This window comes from Brienomyrus brachyistius, chromosome 5 (assembly GCF_023856365.1).
Source record: "Brienomyrus brachyistius isolate T26 chromosome 5, BBRACH_0.4, whole genome shotgun sequence".
NCBI classification, from domain to species: domain Eukaryota; kingdom Metazoa; phylum Chordata; class Actinopteri; order Osteoglossiformes; family Mormyridae; genus Brienomyrus; species Brienomyrus brachyistius.
The window spans coordinates 17,459,951-17,485,920 of NC_064537.1; the positions used below are offsets into that span (position 1 = coordinate 17,459,951).

At 48.8% G+C, this 25,970-nt stretch overlaps 1 protein-coding gene across 2 annotated transcripts in view; it reads left to right on the top strand.

Moving 5' to 3' along the window:
• LOC125742694 (SRC kinase signaling inhibitor 1-like) overlaps window positions 1-25,970 on the top strand; it is a 123,850-nt gene that overhangs the window by 39,452 nt on the left and 58,428 nt on the right. For both annotated transcript variants that reach the window (XM_049014938.1, XM_049014939.1), the window contains exon 2: window positions 24,773-25,077. In XM_049014938.1, the coding sequence (XP_048870895.1) occupies window positions 24,773-25,077 (305 nt within the window). The remainder of the gene's footprint in view (window positions 1-24,772; window positions 25,078-25,970) is intronic.

Below are 25,970 nucleotides of genomic sequence, written 5' to 3' on the forward strand. Positions count from 1 at the left end.
TGGATTCATAGATGTGGCCGAGCTGCAGGATCTTGCTTCTTTCTATTTTGTGGATAAAATCTGAGTATGTGAGCCCGGGCACCAGGTCTTGTCTTAGGCCTCTTTCAGAGCCTGTTCCTTTCCCACACAAAGTAGGATGTAGAACTGGGATTCCCTGCATCCTCCGCATAGCCACAGTTGTTCGTGGAGCTGCCTTTGAAACCGCAGACAGGAAGAAAGGGGTTAGCCATGGAACAGCTGTTCTAGGCCATTAGCAGGATCTCTCAGAGGTGGCATCGCAACAAGAAGGTATTGGGAGGAGTGGGGGGGATGACTGAGGTGGCTGGGACAGGATCAGAGGAAGAGGGGGTGTTAAGCTGTGGAGAGGCTGCTGCAACAGTGCTGCCAGGTCTGGTTACAGGTCCCTGTGATCTAAAGGGTCCTCACCAGAAGAGTTTGACAGAATCCTAGAAGAAACAACGTGTTGTAGACTGGATCATCATGAGGGTCATGGGGCTCTCAGCTGCCTTTAAATACTGTGACAAAGAAGAGTAGGAGAAGCATAGATACAGGACAAAGGGGTGGGAGATGTTGAGGGCATCTCTCATAATAGAAGAAAAGTTGAAAGCAGGTTGATGGAGGACTCAAGGAAAACATGAATAGTGAGGGTTAAGTGTGTAATTGTTGGGTGGGGATAATGTTAAGTTCTTTTAGACAGTGTTTTGAAAATGTGCTATACAAATAAAATTGAATTGAACTGAATAATGACTAATCCCCAGCTCATGATGGGAAGCTCTTCCTGATACCCCTGGGGTACGACACATGTTTGTACTGGAGGTCATCCATAGATGGGCGATAAACAACCACTGTGGTTTTCAGACAGAGGGTTTGGACTCCTGATGCCATGGATTGGGGGTAGTGCCAGTGGTAGGTGTTTTAAGAGCTACACATTTACCCAACCTGAGGGAGATTCCACCAACTTTACCATATTAAAATAAAGTAAATCAGCTCAGTATAAGAAAGCAGTAAAGTTGAAGGTGTTGGTAGATATGTAGTGGGGAGAAGCAGCAAAACCGAAGACAATGTATGATGGTTGAGGTCTATCAATAGTTACTGCCCATCCATGATTTGTGTGACAAAAACAGGGTTTATTTGTGTATCTGAGCCTGTTATGACACGAGTGTGCACTGCTGATTGGCTAATGCGGTAACCAATCAGGGAAAACAGGCCGGGGTGATAAATGATGTGTGCGTGGGAATCCTAGTGTGTGACAGCCACCAAATACACAGACAGTACAAAAGCTGCGTGGCTGTGAAATGAGCAGGAGAGGAATCAGCAGGGATGAAGGATAGTTTGAGGCTTGGTCTTAGCATATTTAGGTCTTCCATACAGATTTAAGGCTTTTTTCCCTCCTCCCCAGTCAAGGCGCCAGAGACCTTACAACTATTTATCTTGTCGGGCTATGAGTTAAGTTAGTGCGAGGGGGCAGAGAGTGCAGGTTTGGAGAGGCCGAGAGCGGCACGGGCACCGTCTCCGTGATAAATAGATACCTCTCGTCTTTCGGGACCCTGGTTGGCTGGCAACCGACTCTGAAGATTCGCTTCATTATTTATAGCCAAACTGATCCGCGGCGTTGAGGTAATGAGTTTCATGTGACAAATGCCTTTGTGGGAGCCACGCTCGAATTTCAGATGCTTCATTTTGCCTCTGTGTGCACTGCATCACAAAAAAAAATCTGCCACTGTATCATTCCTAGGACTCATCCATGCTCCACCCCCCCCCCCCCCACCCAAAAGCTTCCTGTAATTTTGTCTCTTTTTCCGCTTATGTTTTCCATGTTACTCCTACTGGCCCTTGCTTGCTTCACCCCTCACATTCCTACACTTGACCCCCCCAAACGCCTGTTTCTCACCCAAATCTAATATCCTGCCGGCTTTAAGCACGGCTTCTCAATGCGCCTTGTCAGCTCTTTTCACTCCTTTAAAGCGGTAAAAGTCAAAATCGCAAGGATTATACCGCTGCCGCCCCCTGTGCCCTGACATATTAGCGAGGCACAGAGCTCTATCACGCCGCTGCTGAAAGAGGGAAGGGTGCCACTCGCTGCTCCTCTGGAGCACAAAGGGTTTCCCTGCAAGCCTGGCCTCCTGACCAAATGGATTCGGAATGTGATTGGCTCAGACCTTTGCAAAGGACACGCTCTTCATTTGTCGATGTCCCCTCCGGCAATCTCTGATGAAGGCCTTGGCGGCAGGCAGAGCCAAAATTGTTATCAATTCGCCTCATGTAGCATTGGAAAATGTCATATTCCCTGGGATTTTAGCTGACTTATGGCAAAGCAAGCCTCCCTTGTGCTGTGATTGGCCATGATGTCAGACATAAAGGCCAAACCGGCAAGTGCACATCCAGAGTTAGTCCGGTGGCCTGAGTTTTTAGCGTATTTATTTGTCTGTGTGTGTTGTTCAAGCACTTCCAGAGTAATTTACAATTTGCCCTCTTCTGTTTCTGGTCCCACACCTTGCATGACTTACTTTATCTATTGAAATGCAGAACTTGGGGGAACTTTGTAATCCATAACTTGCTGTAGTATAAAATAATAGACTGCAATGAAAAAGCTTTATAAACAATCGGAGCATGCTAAAACATGCCTAAACACTGCAAGCACCCCTGAAATATACTGTAATCGTGTAGTTGCTCTTTTTATTTATTCACATTATCTTCTTATTGTAGACTTTCCCCTCAGTAAGCAAGTGTTCGTGCGAAGGTGCATTAATTATGTGACTGTGGCCCCTGACTCGGTGTGTGGAGTTTGCATGTTGTCTCTGTGACTGTGTAGCTTTCCCCTGGATACTCCAGTTTCCTCCCAACAGTTAATAGTTAATCAGATGAATTACGATGGCGTCTCCCCACCAGGGAGTACCCTGCCCTGTGCTTCCTGAGATTGGCTCCAGGCTCACCATTCCCTGCTACTGGATAACCGGACAGGCAGAATGGTGAATTATTGAATGATATAACTGTGATACAGTAATATCCAACCGAGTGACCGAGTGGTGTGACATGCCCGTATGCTACTTGCCAAACCCACCTGTTGCCAGATGTCTGCACGTGTCTGCCCAAGATTCACTGTAGGTTCTGTGGTGAAGGCTCCTCTTTCACAGTTGCTATCTAGCTGTAAAATTTCCTGAGGGTGGTGTTTGGGGATGGGCCAGTAGGGTGGGGCTGGAGCGGTACTAATACAAGATGACTTGGATGCATCAGAGGTGCAGGGAGGGGTCTGACTGTGCTTAACTCACCATTTGAAAAAGGGTCATTGTTTCCGGGCTCCTTGGACAGAGTCCTCACTCCAACACTCCACACTTACAGAAAGGGAGCAGAATTATTCCAGTCCGCCTCTCCTTTCTGTATTATCTCACTCCCTCTTTGCAAATCCACTCTACCTTTTCCTGCTGATTTCCCACACTTCTCTTATCTGCATAATCTCCCCTATTCCCTGGCTCCATCTTTTTCATTTGCCTCCTCACTGTCTAGATGCAGGTACAGCAGAGCGATTTCGCTTACCTGCACAAATGGAAATTGGATGCTGGAAGCAGATGGGCCAGATTGAGTAGTGAGAGAGGCAGGTAAATGAGCAAAGAAAGGGACTATCTCTGACTGCACAGATATCATAATAATCACATAAGGGTTTGGTTTTAATATAACTCATTGCCACTGGCGTTTAAATTGCATGTTCTTCTAAATGCGGAACAAAGTTCTAAATGATTTTACCTTTGTACCCGATGAAATCTGTGTACGTTTTTTTTTTTTTTTGTAAATCAATCCGTCTGAGTCTTGGCATTTGGATAAATTAGTGTGTATCGTTTTTGCGGGCGTCTGTTTATTCATCTGTCTTCCAAAAGCTTATGGAAGCCGGGATGCACTGGGTAAGGGGGCTCTCCAGATGGGATGCCAGTCTATCACAGGGCACACACACTGTGTGGCATGTTACAGATACCATTTCAACTAGCATGTTTTAGACTGCAGGGGGAAACCCACGCAAAGTGGCGAGAATGTGCAGACTACACAAGCGCAGAGATGCGATTCAGTGCCCGACAGTGGGGGTGCGCGGTGACAGTGCCACCTGCTGAGACACTGGGCCATTCTTGTGTTCATTGTTGATGTCACTGTATCCGAGTGTCACACCAAACCCGACTGACTGCTGACTAGCTTCCATTAATAGTGATTGACAGCCTCCACATCCCCAGTGATACCCACACCCCTCTCTAGGCTGGTGGCTCTCACTGTCATCCAGGGCCCAAGGTACCAATTCTACCAGGTTCAGAGGGTTTCTGGATGGTGGGGCTTCCCAGGAGGGGTTGACATCAATCTTGCTTGCTTCACCCTAGTGAAATTCTCTGCTCCTCATCCATCCAGTAAGGAATCGCTGTACCGTCGCTTGTTTAATGATCTGCGTTTAGGCAGTCCTCCTTGATCTGGAGGGGAATGGGAGGGGGGGGGTCGTGGGGGACTCTTTCAATTGCTCCTGTTTTGTACTTCGTTCCTCTGTCTACATTGCTTCTGCCAATACGTGCGTCTTAAATGAAAATAATTAGTTGTCAGGAAACCAAGCTGACTACCATTGTGAGGATCTGTCCCGGCAGGGAAAAGTGAACCTGTTTCCTTGGAGACGGCTTAGCAGTATATATATGTGCTCATTTCCAGTCAAGCCAAGCTGGTTGTTTAGTTTTCACTATTTTATTGACTTTTAATCACAAAGTCCTGGAAAACACAATTGCAATTATGTGGCAAATGGAATTTCAACTGTGTTGTTATGCTAATGTTTTTTTGTTTTTTTTTCTGGAGGCAACACAAACAAGTGTGTTCTTTTAAGCCTTATATTGTGCAGGAAGGATGGTCTGCTGGGGGCGACTATAAAGCACTGGGAGAATGTGAGCAGTCAGAGCATATTTGTGTCCCACTCCTACTGTCCACCCCCTCCCCCAAACAGACACACACCTGCCTCTGACAGCTTGGCTTGTGGTGATAACCTCTGTGAGCTCTCGGAATGACTTAGCTCTCACGTCGTAACCAGCATCGTACAGCCCCTCATGGTGACTTTGGGAGCTGTCCAGTGCCCGTTCATGCAGGAACATCGCCTGCATTCATCCATAGTTGGAATCAGTTTGAGCTGACAGTTGAGCTTCAAGGATGCCACTGCAGGAAATGACATGGGCAGTGATTGACACACGGTAACCTTAGGATTCCTGGGCTGGGAAAGTGAAGTATTGCCCATTCTTCTAGTATTTACTCGTATCACTTAAGCTAGCGCTTAAAGAACTGTGTTCTTTATTGAGCATTGTCTTCATGATGAAAGACAACAGATAGAAGCATTGCAGGAACTTTTACACAAATCATCATTCTTTCATAAATTAAGGAGGACCTCATTATAAATTTAGCAAAAACATTTTTGGTCTGCAAGACAACAATACAGAGAATGCATGAATGGATATTTAATTAAATTAATTATTTAGTACTTAATTGGAGCAGTCATTTAATAGAACTTACTACTTATTTAATAATTTCCACTAAACATTTCAGTGACAGAAAAATTACCTCATTCTCATTAACTCAAGTTAAATTCAGATCTGAGATCCATCCATCTTTTGACAATTTATCCAGTACAGGGTGGTGCTGTTTATCTTCCAAGAAGCACAAGACTGGGGCACAAGGACGGGATGACAGTCCATCGCAGGGCACAAGGCTGGGGCACCAGGCTGGGATGACAGTCCATCGCAGGGCACAAGGCTGGGGCACAAGGACGGGATGACAGTCCATCGCAGGGCACAAGGCTGGGGCACCAGACTGGGATGACAGTCCATTGCAGGGCACAAGGCTGGGGCACCAGGCTGGGATGACAGTCCATCGCAGGGCACAAGGCTGGGGCACCAGGCTGGGATGACAGTCCATCGCAGGGCACAAGGCTGGGGCACAAGGACGGGATGACAGTCCATCGCAGGGCACAAGACTGGGGCACAAGGACAGGATGACAGTCCATCACAGGGCACAAGGCTGGGGCACAAGGACGGGATGACAGTCCATCGCAGGGCACAAGGCTGGGGCACCAGGTTGGGATGACAGTCCATCGCAGGGCACAAGACTGGGGCACAAGGACGGGATGACAGTCCATCGCAGGGCACAAGGCTGGGGCACCAGGTTGGGATGACAGTCCATCGCAGGGCACAAGACTGGGGCACAAGGACGGGATGACAGTCCATTGCAGGGCACAAGGCTGGAGGAGATTTCTGAGCTCTCAAAGAAGCAAATGAGGCTGGAGAAAGTTAGAACACCATTTCTGTAGACAATTGCATCCATCAGTAGATGATGTATGGATGGAGATGGGTAGAGTCCAGCTCAAGGAAATAAATCTCTGACATGTGGGAGGATGTCATGGAGAAAACGGATTCCGATGAGATGAAAGTGGAATTTCAAGAAACATTTTTAGCAAAAATAAAACTACATTCCCTGAAAAGAACCTCTCACTAGCCGTGAAACATGGTGGAGGATGAAGTATCATGGTTTCAGGGCTCTTCATAGTCTTGGAGAAAGAGAAGGATGGGTTCTGAAATGTACCAGAAAGCTCTGTAGTAGAATGTCACTATGTCCATCCATGAACTGAACCTTTAATGAAATGAGTCATGCAGCAGAACAGTCATCCAATAATTACAAGTATATCTACAACAAAATGGTTGAAGAAAAATGAATTTGGCATTTTGGAGGATTCACAGTCGAAGTCCTGACCTTAACCCAAGTAAAATACAAGGGCATGACCCAAAGTGAGCAGTTCTGAGCCTCCAAGTGCCTGGGTGTGAGAGATCAAGAGGTACAGAGAACGTGCAAGTCATTAAATTGGTCATATACTTTCACTGAGTCACCACCTACAGAATCATGTTTTTCTAACAAACTTGCTGAATATTGGTTCAATAAAGACATGAAAAACTACCACTTGGTGTATCAAATTTTTTAAATTAGATTCTATTTATGTGTTACTGGGATGAGATCACATTTTCAGTCAAAATATCAGGGTATAAATTATTGTAAATACTTCACAAACTTTTTCTTACTGCTGCAGGGAATGATTGACTTGTTTAATCTAGCGGTCCTTTCGGCTGCGAAACAATTCCCAGACAAATAGATAAATATTTACTGTCTGCTGTATGCAAAAATTCATTTCCCGTCACCATTCGTAAAAAAATACATTAAATGCAAATATTTACAGATCACTAACCCCAGCTGCAGAGATACACATGTAGATATTACTCATCGTTAGCATAACATCGAACGGCATATATTGAAAAGCAAAAAATATGCAGATATGCAGCGAAACCAACAAAAATACATGCATATCATCACCGCTGCAATTGAATCCCTACAGTTGAGTGACCTCTGCATTCTCATATCTGGAGTGGTGTGGCTGCCCCAGCATGGATAGGCAGTTGGCCGGTTGGTGATGTTCATGTGTCATGGTCTCCCGTCATTCATATCTGAAGACGTAATGTGTTGTTCATAATGGCGTCTGGTTAACCCAGTGTGATCCACACATGCAAGTTGACTCCTGATTCGGTTTCATTATTCCTTTGATATACATACTCACATGGCTTCTTATTGGTTCTCGCAATTAGTATTATAGATTGACTCTTTACCCCTTCATAGTTCCCCAATAAACCCGTCCTCCTATGATCTATCCGAGATTAGATGGTTTTCATTGGCACCCATACTGAAAACTTTATCAATATATAGATCACCACAGCAGAAAATTCAACAAAGCAGAAAGAGTATTCACACTGCTTCAGAGATCACAGAGCACATTGTGCAGTACACATGGCTTAAATGCATTAAACACGGCCTGCATTCTCCTGTCCCTGAACGTAAGCTTTTAATCGCAAGTCAGAAACATGTCTTCACATTTGGAAGCTACAGTGTTTTTTCAGATCATTTAACAAAAAGACGGATGACGTATGAAGGAAATATAAGGTGCACCTTACATAACTCCTCCCTGACCAGAGAATCCTGCTCTGTCCTTATTCTTAGAAGTGATTCCAACAATTTTGTAAATAAACTGAGTGGAGGACATTTTGTGCTGCAATGTCACATGTCGTAGGCTCTGAGCTGTGAGATGTTTCATCAGAGGTTTCTTCTGTTGCTATGACTCTGTTATGATAATGCTTGTCCAGCACTGAAAACATTTGACTGGAGGAATCTTGGGACTAAAACCATTGAATTCTGCAACTGTGTGGAATGAGATATTGACTCCTAATACGTTTACTAACACAAGCTATTTAGTTTGAGGCTTAGGGTGAGACTACATTTTTTCTTTATTCCTTTCAAAAAATCCATTTCAGTCAGGTCCCATCCATCCATCCATTTTCCAAACCGCTTGTCCTACTGGGTCGCGGGGGGTCCAGAGCCTATTCAGTTAGGTCCCATTTTGCATAATTTTCTGAGGTTGTGATTTGTGTAATTTTTTTCAATGGTGAATGGATAACATAGAACAGGCACAGATGTAGACTCTCACGTCTCCTGTGTTTGGCACATTACTACTAGTGTGGAGAGGAAGAATTGAGCAACAGCAAGTCAGCTTTCTCGGTGGGGAAGCCACATTTTCACAATTTCAATATACAGTTACTGTACATTTTATCATGCTGTCGGCAGATGTTTCAAAACCTCGAGCCACCACCCCCCCCCCCCCAAACCTCTTCCCCAGCATGACCATATGAACTATCATGCTAATTGCAGCCCAATTTGTAATCTCCCCAACCTTTCACACCACCCGCTATGAACATCTCGTGCTCATTAATATGCAGAGAGATGGAGGGCCTTTTAAATACTCCGCTTGTGGGTTCATTTTTTGTAATGCCGGCTGCTGAATTTTTTATGTAAACTCATATAAACGTTGTCAGAGCCCCTGCTAGCATTCCTTTCAACGTAGTCTGTATCAGAAAGACGGGGAGGTGATGAGCATATGAAGTATAATTCTCCTTATGACAAATAACTAAATAATCAGTAATCCGCCCCTTTCCCATGAACACAGGGAAAGAATAACTCGTACTCTTCCTTCACATTTGATATCTGTTCTTGTTCTTGTCTAATACTTGTAGAAAGGAGGCTGCATTGTTAGCCTGCTTGCCTCTCATTGATTCTGTCTCAGCCAGACCCGATTTGTGTGCGTCTGTATTCTCTACAAGAATCCACCCCCATCCACCAAAAGCCATCATCTTATAGAACTTGCCCACATTGCCTGCCACAAAACCAACAACTGAGTGCTGTTACTCACTTCATCATAAATACAATTAGCAACTCCAAGTGAAGGCGTCCCTTTTTTTTGCCTGTCCAAAAGTAATTCATATTTAACCCTATAAAACTTTGCTTTAGTTTGGCGTCTGTTTTTGATTTGGAATTTAATTGCAATGTGACACCTGCCCCTGATTTACCAATCAGGAAATTGCACCTTTGTCATATCTGTCCCTGGTTTGTCAATCATGGAATTGCACCTTTGTCACATCTGTCCCCGGTTTACCAGTCAGGGAATTGCACTGTTCTAACATCTGTCCACCATGTGGCTCAATGGGCTACGTTAAGCAAGGCCCTTAATCCCTGGGTGCCCCAACAGGTGGCTTGCTGTACAAAGAGCAAGTGTATGCTCTTTGTACGATGTATGGTTGTCCATTTGTACTCAGCATCTTTCTATGTTACCAGCTATGGATGATACAACTATAAAACTGACGCTTAAATTCCTTTGCTGTAAGCATCCCTAGGAATACTAGTTAATGACAGACAGAATAAAAGATTATGTTAGAGAATGCATGTAAACCAAGCAAAAGGTACAGGCAAAGGCAGCCCATTCATTTTTTCATTTTTGTTTTTTTTCTGGAATAATGCCTAAATGCCCTTAATCATACAATATAGACATTTTGTATGGTTTTTGGAATCACGTACTCATTTTTTAAATCATTTGATAGTCTCTTTCTGAAGCATATAATTTTTTTACACCTCATGAACACACCTTTGGTTGACTTTTTTGTATTTCCCAAATGCACCTACAATCAGTCAGTCAGCTATAATCATTGAGTAGATCACTAAACAAAATTGATAAGCAAAAATACTTTGGCCACACGGTTAGATGGTATGTTTTGGGAAAGTCCAACACATTTTGCAACCCAAATAACACCACCAGTAAAGTAAAAGTTGGTAGTGACAGCCTTCAGTGACAGCTGTGGTGCTGTTTCACTTCAGCAGGAAGTGGGGTACTTGTAAGGATAGAAAGGACGAGTGCAGAAAAAATACCAACTGTTTCTTGACGGAACCCTGATGACTGTAGGGATGCTATACAGGATGTGCCCCATACCCCTATGCTCCTTATACAGAGGTTTGAAGATGGATTGATGGGCTAGTTATATATGTATAATTTCAATGCATTGGAACTGACATTCCACGAAGTCAGGCCTGCTGAGAGAATTTAGTATGTATGACTATAAACATCCTGTGAAAATCAGTGCAGAAGTCAGCATGTTGATGGCGGTGGTAGGCTTCAAATTCAAGTTAGCGCAGGTCCAAGTGAGAGATGCACTTCAATTCAATATAACATGTTGCAGCAAAGTTCTAATTAACGGGCAGCACTGGGGTAGCTTCAGTCTGGTTGAGTTTAATGCCGGCTTTTATTTCGAGGATCAAGAACGACTTTGAAGTCCCTGTTTGGAATGTGGCACTCATACGCGTGTCTTTTCTGAAAGTATCTTGGAGCAGCAAGAAGGCACCCCTGAGCTGCTACTGTTTGCCTCAGCTTAAACAAGGGCTGACAGATGTGGTGGAAGCTGAACATCTTCACGGCTGTTATTTATGCGGCCTGGGGAAAGATATCGGTGAAAATGAGCGATAGGAAGCAGGAGGGGCATGCCCAAGTGACAGGTGGAGAGGTGAGAGAGCTCAGGTCTTTCACAGTTGACTGTGTTCCCCCCAGGAGAGTCACAGGTGGCTAAGAAAAATCGACAGCTAAGGGTAGAAACACCAAAGAGACTCATATTCTAGCCCCAGTTCCTGTAGCTGCCAGCTTGGTCCACTACAAAGAAATCATTCATGCCTTCCTTGTGTTAATCTTTTTACGAAAGTTTTTGAAGACCTTTAGTCAGGTTCCAACCCTGGTTTTTGTCCCTTGCTGATGGGTTATGTCTGTCCAAATCCCAGGGCCATGCAGACAAAATCCTCATACCTTCCTTTGAAGGTCTGAACGTTGCAGCTGCTGCTGGTGGTGGTGGGTTGAATTGATGCTCATCTGGGCCTATGTTGTTATTGGTGAGGTTAAATTAGTGTAGCAATGTAGTCCTGTAATCAAGAAGCCATAACTATAAGACTGCAGAGCAAGGGAGGAACCACTCAGTAGACCGATGGGGGGAGCCTGGAACGATCAATGTCACATGCATCCATCTGCGGTAAATGGAAACAAAATTCAGCATTCATCACTGCTAGGCATTTCAACACAACGGTTGCCATAGGTAACAGACGGGCGTGTGTTGTTTACCAAAGCACTGCAAAGCGTAAGCAATCCCCAGGGTGAAATGTAGAACAGGTACATCGGGAATTCTCAGACGTCTTGTGATGGAGTCGGGGTGTCAGAATTTCTGACATGCTTCTGGTCAGTTTATTAGCATTGACCTACTGGCATACTTTGGAGCACCATTGAGAAAGGAGGGAAAATTGCAATGATTCAATATAAAACCCTTAAATGGATATTAATTGATGCTAGAATTATATCTATCCATTTTCTGTATCCACTTGTCCTGTTCAGGATCACAGGGGGAGCTTATCTTGGTAGCTATAGGCACAATGCAGGATGGGGTGCCAACCCATAATAGGGCACATGCACACCTACAGGCAATCTGCTAACTGCATTTCACCTTAGAATGTTTTGGGACCATGGCGGGAAATCAGAGTACTCAGAGGAATCCCCACAATGACACAGGGAGAGCATGCAAGCTCCACACACATGGAGACATGGCAGAGACTCAAACACTGGATCCAAAGTTGTGAGACAACAGTGTTAACCACTCCATGTTAAACCATGTCCACTTAAAACTAACGGTTATACCTGTATTTTTCAAAATAGACAGGTGGACATGGCAGTATGTATTCCGTGGCCCACGATGCTGTTTTTGCTATGCTAATTTAAAATCATCTGGCACGCGCAGTTCCAGTGTACATGACTGGATGTCCTTTATGCATTTCTGCACCGGGTGTGACATTCTGCTCATTCACTGCACTTAAAACTCCTTTGTTCTTTTACCCATGCTATCAAAACTTCAGTGGCCCCTTAACTATACCCTGACTGGGAAAAAGTCCCCTGACTTTCTGCTACCCCTAAACCAAACACAAGTCAGTCCATGCCGCAGTACTTCCCCACATCACTTCCTGGTCGGGTCAGAAAATAGCTTGTGACTGGTTGGTGTTAATAACCCATAGCACAGCTCCGGGGGAGGGGGGGTCTCTGGTTGTTCCTCCCGCACAGTATTTCAGAATATTTATTGCTTCATCCTCTGAGGATGCATGTGTCTCTCTGTGAAAAATTCAACCACCACAACTTCCTCTCTGGTTCCCCCAGGGATGGATTATGGGTTGTGTGGGCCCCTAGGCAAAACATTCGCAAGGCCCCCCCACCACCTCCACCACCACCACCACAACCACCACAATTCAAGGGCCCTTGGCAGCCAAACGCCCTCCCTATAGGGTCAGGGGCCCTTGTAGGCAGAGGATCAAAGAATGTAGGCCCTCGAAAATAGACAAACGAAAATACATTGTTGATAAGCGTTGCAAATTGTTTTGGGCTAGGGGCCCCATGGGCCCCCTGCACCCCAAGGGCCCCTGGGCATCGGCCCCGCTGGCCTGGTCCGTAATCCGTCCCTGGGTTCCCCCTAGTGAAAAACGCAGATGACACCGCAGTGCAGCCCAGTGAAATATGGGCCTTTATTTATTTCTCAGTCAGATCTAACTGCTGCTGTTGTTTGATCTATCATTTTTATATTTCAGATGATTTAGGATTTTATTATTTTTGATATACTTTTCAAACGTGTATGATGTTTTTCTCTGTTGCCTTTCACAGCCTGCCTCTTTCCTTCCCTCTTACAAAACCCTGCACATATCAGAATCAGAATCCTTGTAATTGCCAAGGACGAAACGTACAGTGAATCTCTTTTGATGGCATGAGATATACAATTACACATACAATCATGAAAATTACAAACAAAAAATAGAACGATCGGATGCAGGGTATAAGCAGCTTTGGGGTATGTACAGTTAGCTTATAAAGTCAATAAGAGTATACAATTTTTACAGTGGGGTATTAAATATGAAATAATTTGCCACCGTGTTCCTTATTTAGGAGGGCAGTGGCCTGCGGAAAGATGCTGTTCAAGTGGTGATTAGTCCTTGGACTCAGGACAATTATGAGAACAGAGACACTGGGAGAGAAGGCAGTGACCGGGGTGCAATGGGTCATACATTATTTCCTTGACCCCATTCCTCATCTTTGATGAGATATCTCAATCCACACTGTGAGATATCACAATCCACACTGTGATCACAATCCACACTGTGGGATATCACAATCCACACTGTGATCACAATCCACACTGTGAGATATCTCAATCCATACTGTGATCACAATCCACACTGTGAGATATCACAATCCACACTGTGAGATATCTCAATCCACACTGTGATCACAATCCACACTGTGAGATATCACAATCCACACTGTGGGATATCACAATCCACACTGTGATCACAATCCACACTGTGAGATATCTCAATCCACACTGTGATCACAATCCACACTGTGAGATATCTCAATCCACACTGTGAGATATCACAATCCACACTGTGATCACAATCCACACTGTGAGATATCACAATCCACACTGTGAGATATCACAATCCACACTGTGATCACAATCCACACATGGATCTTGGATGTCTAGTAACACAGGCTCCATGTGCCTCTTCCTCAAAGGCAAAAATAAAACTACCCACACAGGACAGCAGTATGGCAGTAAATGGCTGGGGATGCGGTTCAGGGGAGGGACCCTCAAGCAGCTGTGTCTGCTGTTGGTCGGCATATCAGACTCCCGGAATTGGTTATTCTCACTGGTGGGAGTTTTACTTACAGAAGCAAAAATGGTTTAGAGAGATAACCAATCAAACTGTAGAGGAGGTGGGTCCAAGAAACTAGAGGAGATGGGATCAGGACTTCTGATTGGTTGGTCACACCTATTATAGTTGCTTGGACCCACCTCCTCTAAAGTTTGATTGGTTATCTCTCTAAACCAGTCATTTTTCCTTCTGCTCTCAGAAGAGTTTTGTGTAAGTAAAACTCCCAGGACGTAATTCTGATATTGAGTAGCCTCAGGTTTACAGTGCCTCTGGGGCAGTTCTGGGGAGGGGTGGGGCAGTACCCCCAAGACAACATCCATGCTTCTCCTCCCATAGCCCTCTTAAATACATATGCTACTTGGGTCTGAAATAAATGTGTTATTTTTATTATTATTACTGTTTTTTACTATTTACATTTATACATATTGGCTAAAATTTTGTGCACTGGGAACAAGTAGAAGACAAACCTAAGCACCTTTTCTTGATGGACTTGGTAGTCGAGTCACTTCAGGTGGTGAAAAGCAAAGTTAATGATAGAGAAAAATAGACTCGTGGAAGCAAGACAGTCTAAACAAGAAATTTACATATTTGTAAAAACTATAAAATGTAACCGCAAAATGTTACATAAATATCTTTGTTTTTCAAAATGGTCTTTTGCATGTCAATTCTGGCAATGCAGTGTAAGTAATACTAGGAGGACACTCAGATCAGACGCATCTGGCCCCCCTAACAGAATAACTGGTACCCATCTGGCCCCATTGAAATGGTCTAGAACCTGCAATGCGGTGCCCCTCTACCCGCTGAAGGCTGGACCCTCATGCACCTTAATGGCACAACAGAGAGATCCGACACCCCGCAGGTCTGCCTCCATGGTCCATGGTCCTCCAGCATCTCACTTATCATGGCTCATCACCAGGATCTGCAGTCTGCCGATTTCACAATCGAGGTCCTTCAGCTGTAAGCACAAAAACTGTTAACAAGAAACAAAAGTTTCTCTCCTTGAAGAACACCACCCCCCCCCGCTCCCCCCCCCCCATACCAGTAGACTGGCAGTGGAGGGTCTGAATCTCACATTTGTGCTTAAGATATGGCAGTGACAAGCTGTTGGGAAATGCAGAGGTGCCAGTCACTGTTAATCGTTAAGAAATCCCAACTACCTTGTGTGTAATTCTGTCCCCTGCTGTTCCCGCTTCACCAGATGCCAGTCGCTGGTATCATGACACTGTGAGAGTCGGCGTGTACGGCAAGGCGGCGTGAGACCGGTCCGCTGGCATGTTTAACCGAAAACCAGTTAAAGCAAACGACAGACCCAAACAAACAAGCCACCGAAGGCTTGAGCCTTAATAGTGCTGCTGGGAGTTAACGAGCCTGCACTCCCCGTTTTTATGGGGCGAGGTGCTAATTACAGGCTGCCGTGATTCTAATTTGGGTTCTCTCTTCGAATCCCTAGGCTGGGATGGAGCCGAATGTAACCAAGGCAAATGATTCTGTGGGTCAGATGGTGATGGGTTGTGTGTGTGGGGGGTGAGTTTACTTAAAAAAGGAAGCCAATCTTATTAGTTTGTGTCTTCAGATAAATTTGCAAGAAGCTATCAAGGTGGGATGTGTTGATTTATTTGCTTTCCGAGTTGTTTTCATTCAGCATTGACAAAGACGTCAGTGAGATGACACCGGTGTCATTTCTGTTTGATTTATTGCACTGACTATTTTCCCCCGGATTTCCTCATACTGAGTTGCAATTAACTGACAAGAATTTCTTCTCTTGGTCGATTGATAACTGCCCCACCCCACCCTACTAGGTGCTAGCAGTTAATGTGTGGGGAACAGGGAGTAGAGGCTGCTGACCTGTGTGGGTTTGACCTGAACTGTAGTGCACATACACTATATGTTGGTTCTGCTTGTCTGTACGATGGTCGATAAGCATTTTGTGTAATTTCTGTCACTTGGACTCATCCCTGCTCTGTTGCCCCAACATTCCTGCCATTTGGACAATTTTCTGTGACAAGACTGTATTTTCTAAGAAGCCGTCGCGGATGAAGGATTTACATCCTTATTTTTTGCTACTGATCCCTAACTGTACAGTCAACCTTTCCGCAGTGCAACTTTCCCCATCACAATTTTTGATATATCGCAGGGTCAGCATAAGACATTAAATGGGAATTTTTTTTTTGTGAGTTTTGTGAAAGTTGCAGGTGATGCACAAAAAGGTTAGTAAGTCATAAACGTGAACAGTGCTGGTCTGGAGGATGCTAAGTGTGTCTATGGCAGCCTCTCATGTGATGTCATGCAGTGATTTTACAGTGATCCTTGTGTCTTTTCGCTTCGCATTACTCACCAAGGGGACCACGAAATCTTACTCTAACCCCTGCGATGTGGGAGGGCCGACTATAAATAATCCCACAGGGGCTAAACTGTAGAAGACTTGTGCCTTTACTTCGTATTTGAGAATTTCCCTGGTAGTTAAACACCTTTGAAAGTGACTCTTTGTGATTCTACATAACGAGCAGAATCTTGTCCATCATCACAAAGCTAATGATGAGGCTTTCGCCTCTTGTTTTATGTTCTCAGAAAAGTCTATTCTAATATAACTCCTGTCATGCCCGGCTCGTCCGCTCCTCCTGTGTGCCACGCCCCCTAATTACCCACGTGTGATTTCCTGATCCTGCCCAGTCGTGTCTTGTTTCCTGCTGTCTGGTTCCGTGTATTTAAGTCCTGGTCTCCCCAGTTTGCTTTGTCTGTCATTAATGTCAGTTGATGTCAGTCTGCGTCCAGTGTTCCCGGCTCCCCGTAGCCAGAATAAACCCCCGTTTTCCCATATACTGTTGCCTGCCTGCTCCTTCCGCACGATCGCCGCTCTCTGCTCGCGATCGTTGCCCACGACTCGTGACAGAATGACAGACCTTAAAGAAAGGGCAGCTTCCGTAGCTGAAGAGGACTACTGCAGCTACGTAGAACAGCTGCTATTTTGGATTGCCCAGCCCGGTATCCGGGAAGATCCCCCGGCATGGGACCTCGTCGACCGGAGCTGGGATATCCTAGACCGGATGTCCCTGGAGGAGGACGCACACCTCGCGGAGGAGGTGTGCGAGAACTTTCAGCGGCTGGACGAGCTCCGGAAGGAGCGGTACGTCAAGCCGCGCGAGCCGGGGACTATTCTCCCGCCGTCCGCCTTTGCTGGCAGCGCGCAGCCTCCCGCCGTCATCAGGAACCGGCGGAAGAAAAGGAAGAGCAAGCCGGCGATCGCTTCGGCGATCGTCCTGGGGGCGTGCGCCCTTGTCCCCGCTTGTCTCCCTGCCGATGATCTGGAGGACTCTCCGGGCAGTTCTGGGATCATCGCCGCCGCTAAACTGGCCAACAGATGGGCCAGCTCGGTTAGGGACGCTATACCACGGGTTCCCCGGATCCTTAAAGGGACCAAGCCCGTCTCATCTGTGCCGGCTCAGCTCGTACCACCGCTTACGGCAGAGACACTCCGGCCGGAGGTAATCGCTCCAACCCCGACTCACATTACCCAGTTCTTCACCCTCCAGGGGTTATACTGGAGGGTGAGGGATGAACTGGCCGGGCAGATGTCGCCCGAAGCGGACCAGCTCGTGGTGCAGCTAGAGGAGGGGTTCGCTGCGTTCACTCCTGCTTCCCCCCCGGAAGTCCTGGAGCAGTTCGCAGCGGATCTCCGAGGGCTGCTCCTGCTCCGGAGAGCGGTGGATCCCGCTCTAGAACGGCCGTCGCTGCCCGCGGACCCCTCTCCAGTACAGCCGCCCGTGCAGCCGCCATTGCCGGCGGACCCTGCTCCCGTGCAGCCGCCTGCGCAGCCGCCTTCGCTGCCTGCTGCAGCTCCAGGGCAGGTGCCCCCACTGCAGCCACCTGCAGCTCCAGGGCAGGCGCCCCCTCTGCAGCCGCCTGCTGCAGCTCCCGGGCCGGCGCCCCCACTGCAGCCACCTCCAGTTCCCGACCGCGCTCCAGTTCCCGGGCAGGCGCCCCCCCCCGCGGCCTGACCGTGTTCCTGTCCCGGCGCCCCGGCGGCATGCAGCAGCTCCAGAGGCGCCCCCTCCGCCTGCAGCAGCTCCAGAGGCGCCCCCTCCGCCTGCTGCAGCTCCCGGGCAGGCGCCCCCACTGCAGCCACCAGCTGCAGCTCCCGGGCAGGCGCCCCCACTGCAGCCACCAGCTGCAGCTCCCGGGCAGGCGCCCCCACTGCAGCCACCAGCTGTAGCTCCCGGGCAGGTGCCCCCACTGCAGCCAGCTCCAGTTCCTGACCGCGCTCCAGTTCCTGACCGCGCTCCAGTTCCTGACCGCGCTCCAGTTCCTGACCGCGCTCCAGTTCCTGCAGAGGCGCCCCCTCTGCAGCCGCCTGCTGCAGCTCCCGGGCAGGCGCCCCCACTGCAGCCACCTGCTGCAGCTCCCGGGCAGGCGCCCCCACTGCAGCCAGCTCCTGTTCCTGACCGCGCTCCTGTTCCTGACCGCGCTCCTGTTCCTGACCGCGCTCCTGTTCCTGACCGCGCTCCTGTTCCTGTCCCGGCGCTCCCTCCGCCTGCTGCAGCTCCCGGGCCGGCGCCCCCTCTGCAGCCACCAGCTGCAGCTCCCGGGCAGGTGCCCCCACTGCAGCCAGCTCCTGTTCCTGACCGCGCTCCTGTTCCTGACCGCGCTCCAGTTCCTGCAGAGGCGCCCCCACTGCAGCCGCCTGCTGCAGCTCCCGGGCAGGCGCCCCCACTGCAGCCGCCTGCTGCAGCTCCCGGGCAGGCGCCCCCACTGCAGCCACCTGCTGCAGCTCCCGGGCAGGCGCCCCCACTGCAGCCAGCTTCTGTTCCTGACCGCGCTCCTGTTCCAGGCCCCGCTCCAGTCCCTGGCCCCGCTCCTGTGACCCCTGGTCCCTCGCCCCGGCAGCGTCGGCCCCGACCTAGGGTCGGCCTGTCTGTGTCCCGCAGGGGAAGGGGACACAGACGCAGGGCTGGGGTCCCGCCCGCCCTGCCCCCTGGCTCGCCCTCCCTCGCCTGCGCTCTGGCTCGGTTGGCGCCTGCGGGTCCTGGCCCTCCGGGTCGGCTGTCGCCTGCGGGTCCCCCTCCGGTGCCTCGTCGCCCTGCCTCGCTCCCCTCTCCGGGTCCTGGTCGGTCGCCTGGGGGTTCCCCGACGGCGGCTCCTCGGTTGCCTGCGGGGCCCCTACCTCCGGCCCCCCACCGGACGTCGCCGCCTGCTGCGGCTCCCCCCTCCTCCGGGCCTTCGCCCTGGCCCCTTCCAGCTCCCTCGTCCCCTTCCCTGGTGCTCCCTCCTGCTCCCTCCCTGGCCCCTCCGCGGGTCCCTCGCCCTGTCTCCTCTGCCCCTTCTCGGTCCCCTCCGGCTCCGGCCTCCCGGCCGCCTGCGGCCCCTCCGGCTGCCGCCCGTCGCCCGCTGGGGCTCCCACGGGCTCCCCTTTGTTCCCCCGCCTTCTCTCCCTTCTCTCCTGCCCTGGTCCCTCCTTTGTTTGCTCCTCCTCCTGTCTTTCCTCCTTTCTCCGTTCCTCGTTCCTTTGTTCCTCCCGTCTCTGTTCCTTGTGCCCCGGTGTACCCGCCTTGCACTCCTGGCCCCTTTGTTCCGCCCGTTCCTTCTGTGTCTCCCTTCCTGGTTTGCCTGTCTGCCTTCCCGACCCTCTGTCAGGTTTTGTCTTTTGTCTTGTCCCTCGCTCTGTTTTGTACCTCGGTCCTGTTCCCTGTCCTGCGTTAATTCTGTTCTTGTTTTCCAGGTCCTGTCCTGCCTCGTCCCGTCCGTCGCCCCCTTCCTTGGCGCGCCCGGTGTAGCGCGCCTTTGGGGGGGGGTTCTGTCATGCCCGGCTCGTCCGCTCCTCCTGTGTGCCACGCCCCCTAATTACCCACGTGTGATTTCCTGATCCTGCCCAGTCGTGTCTTGTTTCCTGCTGTCTGGTTCCGTGTATTTAAGTCCTGGTCTCCCCAGTTTGCTTTGTCTGTCATTGATGTCAGTCTGCGTCCAGTGTTCCCGGCTCCCCGTAGCCAGAATAAACCCCCGTTTTCCCATATACTGTTGCCTGCCTGCTCCTTCCGCACGATCGCCGCTCTCTGCTCGCGATCGTTGCCCACGACTCGTGACAACTCCCTAGAAATGTGACCATCAAGTAGTTTTCATTTTATTTAAAATCAATTAAATGTTACTGCCAGAGTGTGATAACAGTAACAGAGTAGTAGCACAGAAACAGGCCTGTCTTTTATCTTAATGTAACATTTGAACCCTAGACCTACATTATCATTTCAATACTCTGAAAAAGCAGACAGTAATCGCTCTCGAGCTGTGAGCAGTGTTCTCCTTAAATATTATTTTCCTTTTCAGATGATGTGGGATGTTTCCTGAGTAAGGCATAGTGATGTTTTTTTTCCGCATTTGACATATGAACTCGCATGTCACATAGAGCTGCATCTGTACCATCTGTGCACATCGGTGCCAGGAGCCAGTGACCTTCTAACATCGATGGATCCTTTCGGAACATGGTGGATGGTCTTCCAGTCAGCCACGAGATCCACACTCCGGATGGTGTGCAATTTGGAGACTTCAAGTCAGCTAACTGCCTAGTTTTTCAAGAAACAAGATGTCCTAGAGGAGAAACACACAGACGCATCTCCCATTTGTTTATTGTGACTGAATAGTAGTTATATAGTTCTATCCAGGACCAGTGGCCTGTACTACGAAGCGGGGTTACTGGCTTATCGGGATAACTTGTCGGATTTAAGGTACCACAGTTTGAATGGATTTCATGTTTCTGCATTTTGCCCAGACTACCTTAAATCCGACAAGTTACCCTGATAAGTCAGTAACCCCGCTTCATAGTACAGGCCACTGGATTGGAAACGCGTAAATAAAAAATTATTCTTTGCTAGAAGTTGTGATGGTTTCTATGCTAAGCATGTCTTTTCACTTGTGAATGGCAATAGAACACAGGAACGGGCTTTTAAACAAATCTGCTTATCAGCTGTGGGAGGCTCTGTGCTGAGAATTCCTGCTATGTAAGACTTAGCAGAGATTAGTGTGTACCCGAGGGACCCGCCCTCCTTGGTCTGTTATGGTCCGTTCTCATTGGCCACTTTCAGTGTCTATCACCACGTTGCCTTTCGTAGATTGTCTCCTGCCTGCTTGATCATCATCAAAAGCCTTCCCATAAAGATTCCAGTGAACCACAGCCCCACTGATGTGTCATGTGACCAGAGTACGGGGCTAATATGTTGATTGAGTCTTCTGGCATCCTGGGAATAACATTTCCTCCACACATATTCTCAAGGTTCAGGTGCAGTTTACTTCTAGGAAGAAATAAACATTTTGTAGTAACTTATCTGGTAAATTTTACGGTACTGTTCCATACCATAGGATGACATACCTGTAATATTCTTATGTAAATTAAGAAATTTATGCCTGCTGCAAAAATTCCAGCACAAGGTCACTATCCCAGGCAACGCAGGATATGAGGCAGGAGCCATTTTGAACAGAATGCCAGGGATCGTGATTATTCAAATGTAGGTGGTAACTCACCCCACAGAACTCCTATATTTGTGAGAAAAGGAGGAGTCATTTCTCTGAACAATTTCCCCGTGATTTCTGGCCGAGCAGGATTTTGCTGTCTTCACATTTTCAGCTGTGCTATTTGTATGCCTGCCTGTCATGGACGTGTTTATTAAAATGTCAGAGGGCTGTTCGGTGTGGCTCCCAACAGCTTGACTTGTTTTTGCCTCTGGGCCTGTCGCTGGTGGCTGTTCTCTGCCCCCACTGACATGCGGCCCTCCCCGAGCTGGGTGGCTGTGGCGTGAGCTTGTGTGCAGTGCATCACGTCAGGATCCCCCCCCCCCGCTCATGGGCAGCCCAGCAGTCCCTTAAGTCACCAGACCCGCATGCAGGATGTTGCCAGTCGCCAGCAGTAGGGTTTCTCCAGCCCGCCGGTGGCAGTAGCTGTACGGTGGAGGTGTTCCCTTTCACCCATGCGACGTACCTCGCTCCCCCTAATGCTGCTCTGTGTTATAGCTGCATGAAGTGTGATGTCAGTGTGGATGCTGCGTCTCCTGCAGGAGGTTTAGTGGCCTTAACTGAAGGCGCAGTCAACCTAACGCATCGTACGTGGGAAAATCAGCAAAGTGAGATCAAGGCCGGAGTCACTGGGAAGCCCTTCATATAAAGGGTCTTCGGATTTTTCACGACTTCCATGCTTATTGCTAATTACGTAATTACACCTAAAGGAATACCTGGTTTAAGCTAACATGCTTTTGCATCATGATGTTATAGATTGATTTAAAAGAATGGTTTCACCCCCCCCCCCCCCTTTGCCTAGGATCAGTGGTTGTAAGGTGGACGGATGGTTTTGAGAATACATTGATATTCATTTTTCTTATAGTCAATAAGCATATTAAAGCAGGGGTTGTCCTCACTGAAATATCAGTCAATGACAGGGGAACAGTGTTTTGATTGGTCTATTCTGCAACATTCTTGTGCTCCCAGTGTGACATGTTCACCAATTGGCAGGCAGACGCTGCAGTGGTAAAGCAGAGCAGACCGGCCCCATGTGACAGATGATGCCACCTGCTGGTGTCTCCAGGTTCTCCGCAGGCGAAAGACTCCCATGGCGGTGGCATGAGGCAGATGGTCCTCCAGCAGGGGGGGGGGGGTGGCCGACAGCACCACGCGAGGGCAGGTGGCCGGCCGGGGGCTGGGGTCTGCCCGCTCCGATCTGCAGCGCCCACTCCGATGCAAGGCAAGCTGTCCCATCCTGCCCAGTAGGCCTCACAGGTCCTGTGCTGACATGGGGAGCACGCGGAGACCAGGAGTGGTGGTGGCGAGGGAAGGGGGGGTGGCACCCCTGCTGTGAGAACCTTGTTAATTTAATGAATCCTCCAGGACCACAGGAGTCCTGTGGACCTGCTCTGCTCACACCTTCTGAGGCCGAGTGTGGCCAGTTTGGCTCTGACCCCCTTATAAAGTGATGAAGGTTTCATCTTCTCAGGCACGCCAGGCTCTTGGCTCTCCAATTCAGCTCGGAACCCTCAGACAGCCTCTCTGGCTCCTCAGCAGCCATGCATTAGGACACGCTGCCCAGGACAAACTCTTATGCTTTTCCATCCATCTTCCATAACTGCTTATCCAGTAACAGGGTCATCGTGAGCCTGGAGCCCATCACAGGGAACTCAGGATGAGGCAGGGGACACCCTGCATGGGATTCCAGTCCACTGCAGTGTGCTCACTCAATATGGGCAATTTTCAGAAATTCATTTTGCCTGGCCGCATGTTTGAGTACCCAGAGGGATCCTGGGTGTCTTATTGCTGTCTGCATTGAGCGCAGTGACTGTGGCTCTGGGACCAGAACATGTCGTCCGCCTGATTTTCTATGTCTGCCATCTCCCGCATTCCAAGGGTATCAGGCTGGCTCACTTTTTCAACATTAAGTATATGTTGCAGTTCACCTCCATGTTTTGAGTGATATTTGCTATGCTACTCTCAGGTCAGGTATGACCACTGCAGCATACAGCTCTGTACATAAAGGTCTGCTGTTGTACCCTCGTGGTCCTTAATTTGAGTCACTACTTTCTCTTAATGGATCCAGAATATCACCTGAAATAGACATACAGGCAAATTAGCCAAAAAAAAAAAACAAAACATACGATATTTGTCAGCTGGGCATCGGTAAAAGCTGACTGGGACTTATGTGTCCCAGTTTCAAACAGCTCCTGTGAAGTTTTTCTTTTTCTGCAAACAGCTCCGGGACAGAATTATTTCCACATTCTGCCCTTCCTTGGAAGCCAGTGGAGAAAAAAAAAATCATTTTCAATCCTCCGATGCGGCTAAATCCCTCCACTTAGCGCACTTTACTGGCAGAGCGGAGCTCAAAATAACATCTTCTCAATCCCAAGAATTTGGAATCTGTACTTGAAGAAAAGATGAACGGTGGTGTGCATGTAGGGTCCATGCCAGCTATGTCCTCCGTTAATCCGCTCCACGTTGCCCAGTCTTCGCTGCTGCCCGCTCATAAGATCAAGGGGCTGCTTTTGCTCCCGGTGGAATCTGGGGTCTGTTTTTCAAAGCTGAATAACCGCAAACTACAAGCTGGATTCCGTGCTGATGTTCAAAAGGCTGTTAATACCTGTCTTTGGTATTGAACCTGTTCCTTTTGTTTTCCTTCTCTGGCGAGTGTGGTTGTTTGCAGCCCATCCATTGGCTGGAACATTTTGGATCACTTTAAGTCTGCCATGATTGGTTTAGAAGCGTCGACGTCTAAATTCGGAAATCTTGGAGTGAGTGTTTATTTTGCCTTACTCTAATTGTCACATGGGCCTTGGTCCCTTGGCGTAATTACTTCTTTTTGAAAGCTTTTTTGTTTCAGGAATCAGCAAAGGCAACTGAAATTACAAATAATTATAGAAAGTGGGGATGTGTATATTAAATTAGTCTCTTGTGATGCATCGTGGCAGCGTGATTAGCATGCGTGTCCTTTATTGTTCTCCTCCTCAAACTGGGAATCAGTGTAATGGGAACCGTTGCACCTTTCCTGCCGTTTAGGCTTCCTTTGCTCTGGGGGGTGTGTGTCTGTCTGTTTGGGTGGCGGGTGTTCGTCCTCCTTACTGTCACCCCAACACCCATGCTGACCTGACCCCTCCCTCCCCCCTCGCAGGCTCCGAGAGCGGCGGAGGTCACATGATCTCGACGGACGACGCCGAGTACCCGCGGGAATACCGCACCCTGGGCGCCGGCGGCTCGCGCCGCTTCTCCAACGTGGGCCTGGTGCACACGTCCGAACGGCGCCACACGGTTGTCGCCGCCGCCAGTGGGCAGAGTGTGGAGCCCAAGGCGGACGCCGAGCGGAAGAGGGACGCTGTCATGGAGCACCTGAAGAACAAGTACCCTGGGCAGCAGGGGGGCACTCACACCCCCTCCTACGGCAGCCTGCGGGTGCCCATGGAGCGGCCGCGGGAACAGGTACCTGAGGCCCCCCCCAGCCACCTACACACCTCATTTTACCTGTCATCTAATTATAAAGCTCTTGACCACTCTGCGGGGTGACTGGCTAATGCGGGGGGAGCAGGGGGGGGTTGGCTTAAAAGCACTGATAGAAACAAGTGAAGCTCCAGAGAATTACCAGGACGAGCTGCTCTTCAGGCTGTCCCTGCTCACTCCTCTGCCCTTCACTCTCCTGCTCTCATCCCTCGCTCTTTATCATCCCTCGCTCTTTATCTGTGCCTTGGTAGATGGTGCAGCTCCCTGAACTGCAGTCCTGTAAAAGTGGCGTTCCACCGCAATCCGCAGAACCGAGGAGAGGCACTCAGAACTGCTTCCTCTCTCTCCCCCTCTCTCTCTCTCTCTCTCTCTCTCTCTAAACTCTCTCTCTCTCCACTACCTTTCCCTGAATTCCATATTTCTACCTACTCGCTGTCTTGTTGCCCCACACTATTTCCTTATTTTCTCTTTTTCTCGTTTCTTCATCTTTCTCCTTCCCTCTGTTCCTCTTTTTAGAGTCAAATCCACCATCTTTACAGAAAAGCGAGAGATATGGAAGGAGAGACTGAGAGACAGTGAAAGAGAGAGAGAGAGAGAGAGAGAGAGAGAGAGAGAGAGTGAGAGACAGGTGGAGTCCGTGGTTGCTTAGCAACCTGTCCCTTATAAGGAAATCAATGATATCACATAGCAGAGGCTGCTCTGGAAAGAAGGAGGGACAGAGTGCGGCGCGCGGAGGGAAAAGGGAGGCAGACAGAGAGGAGAGCCGGACTCGCCGTGCTGAGGGGAGAGCCTCAGCCACGGGCATCTCTGCGCCACGTCGGCGTGGGAGAGTTAGCGAACAAGGGGGAGGGGTGCCAGGGGGCGGGGTGGAAGGA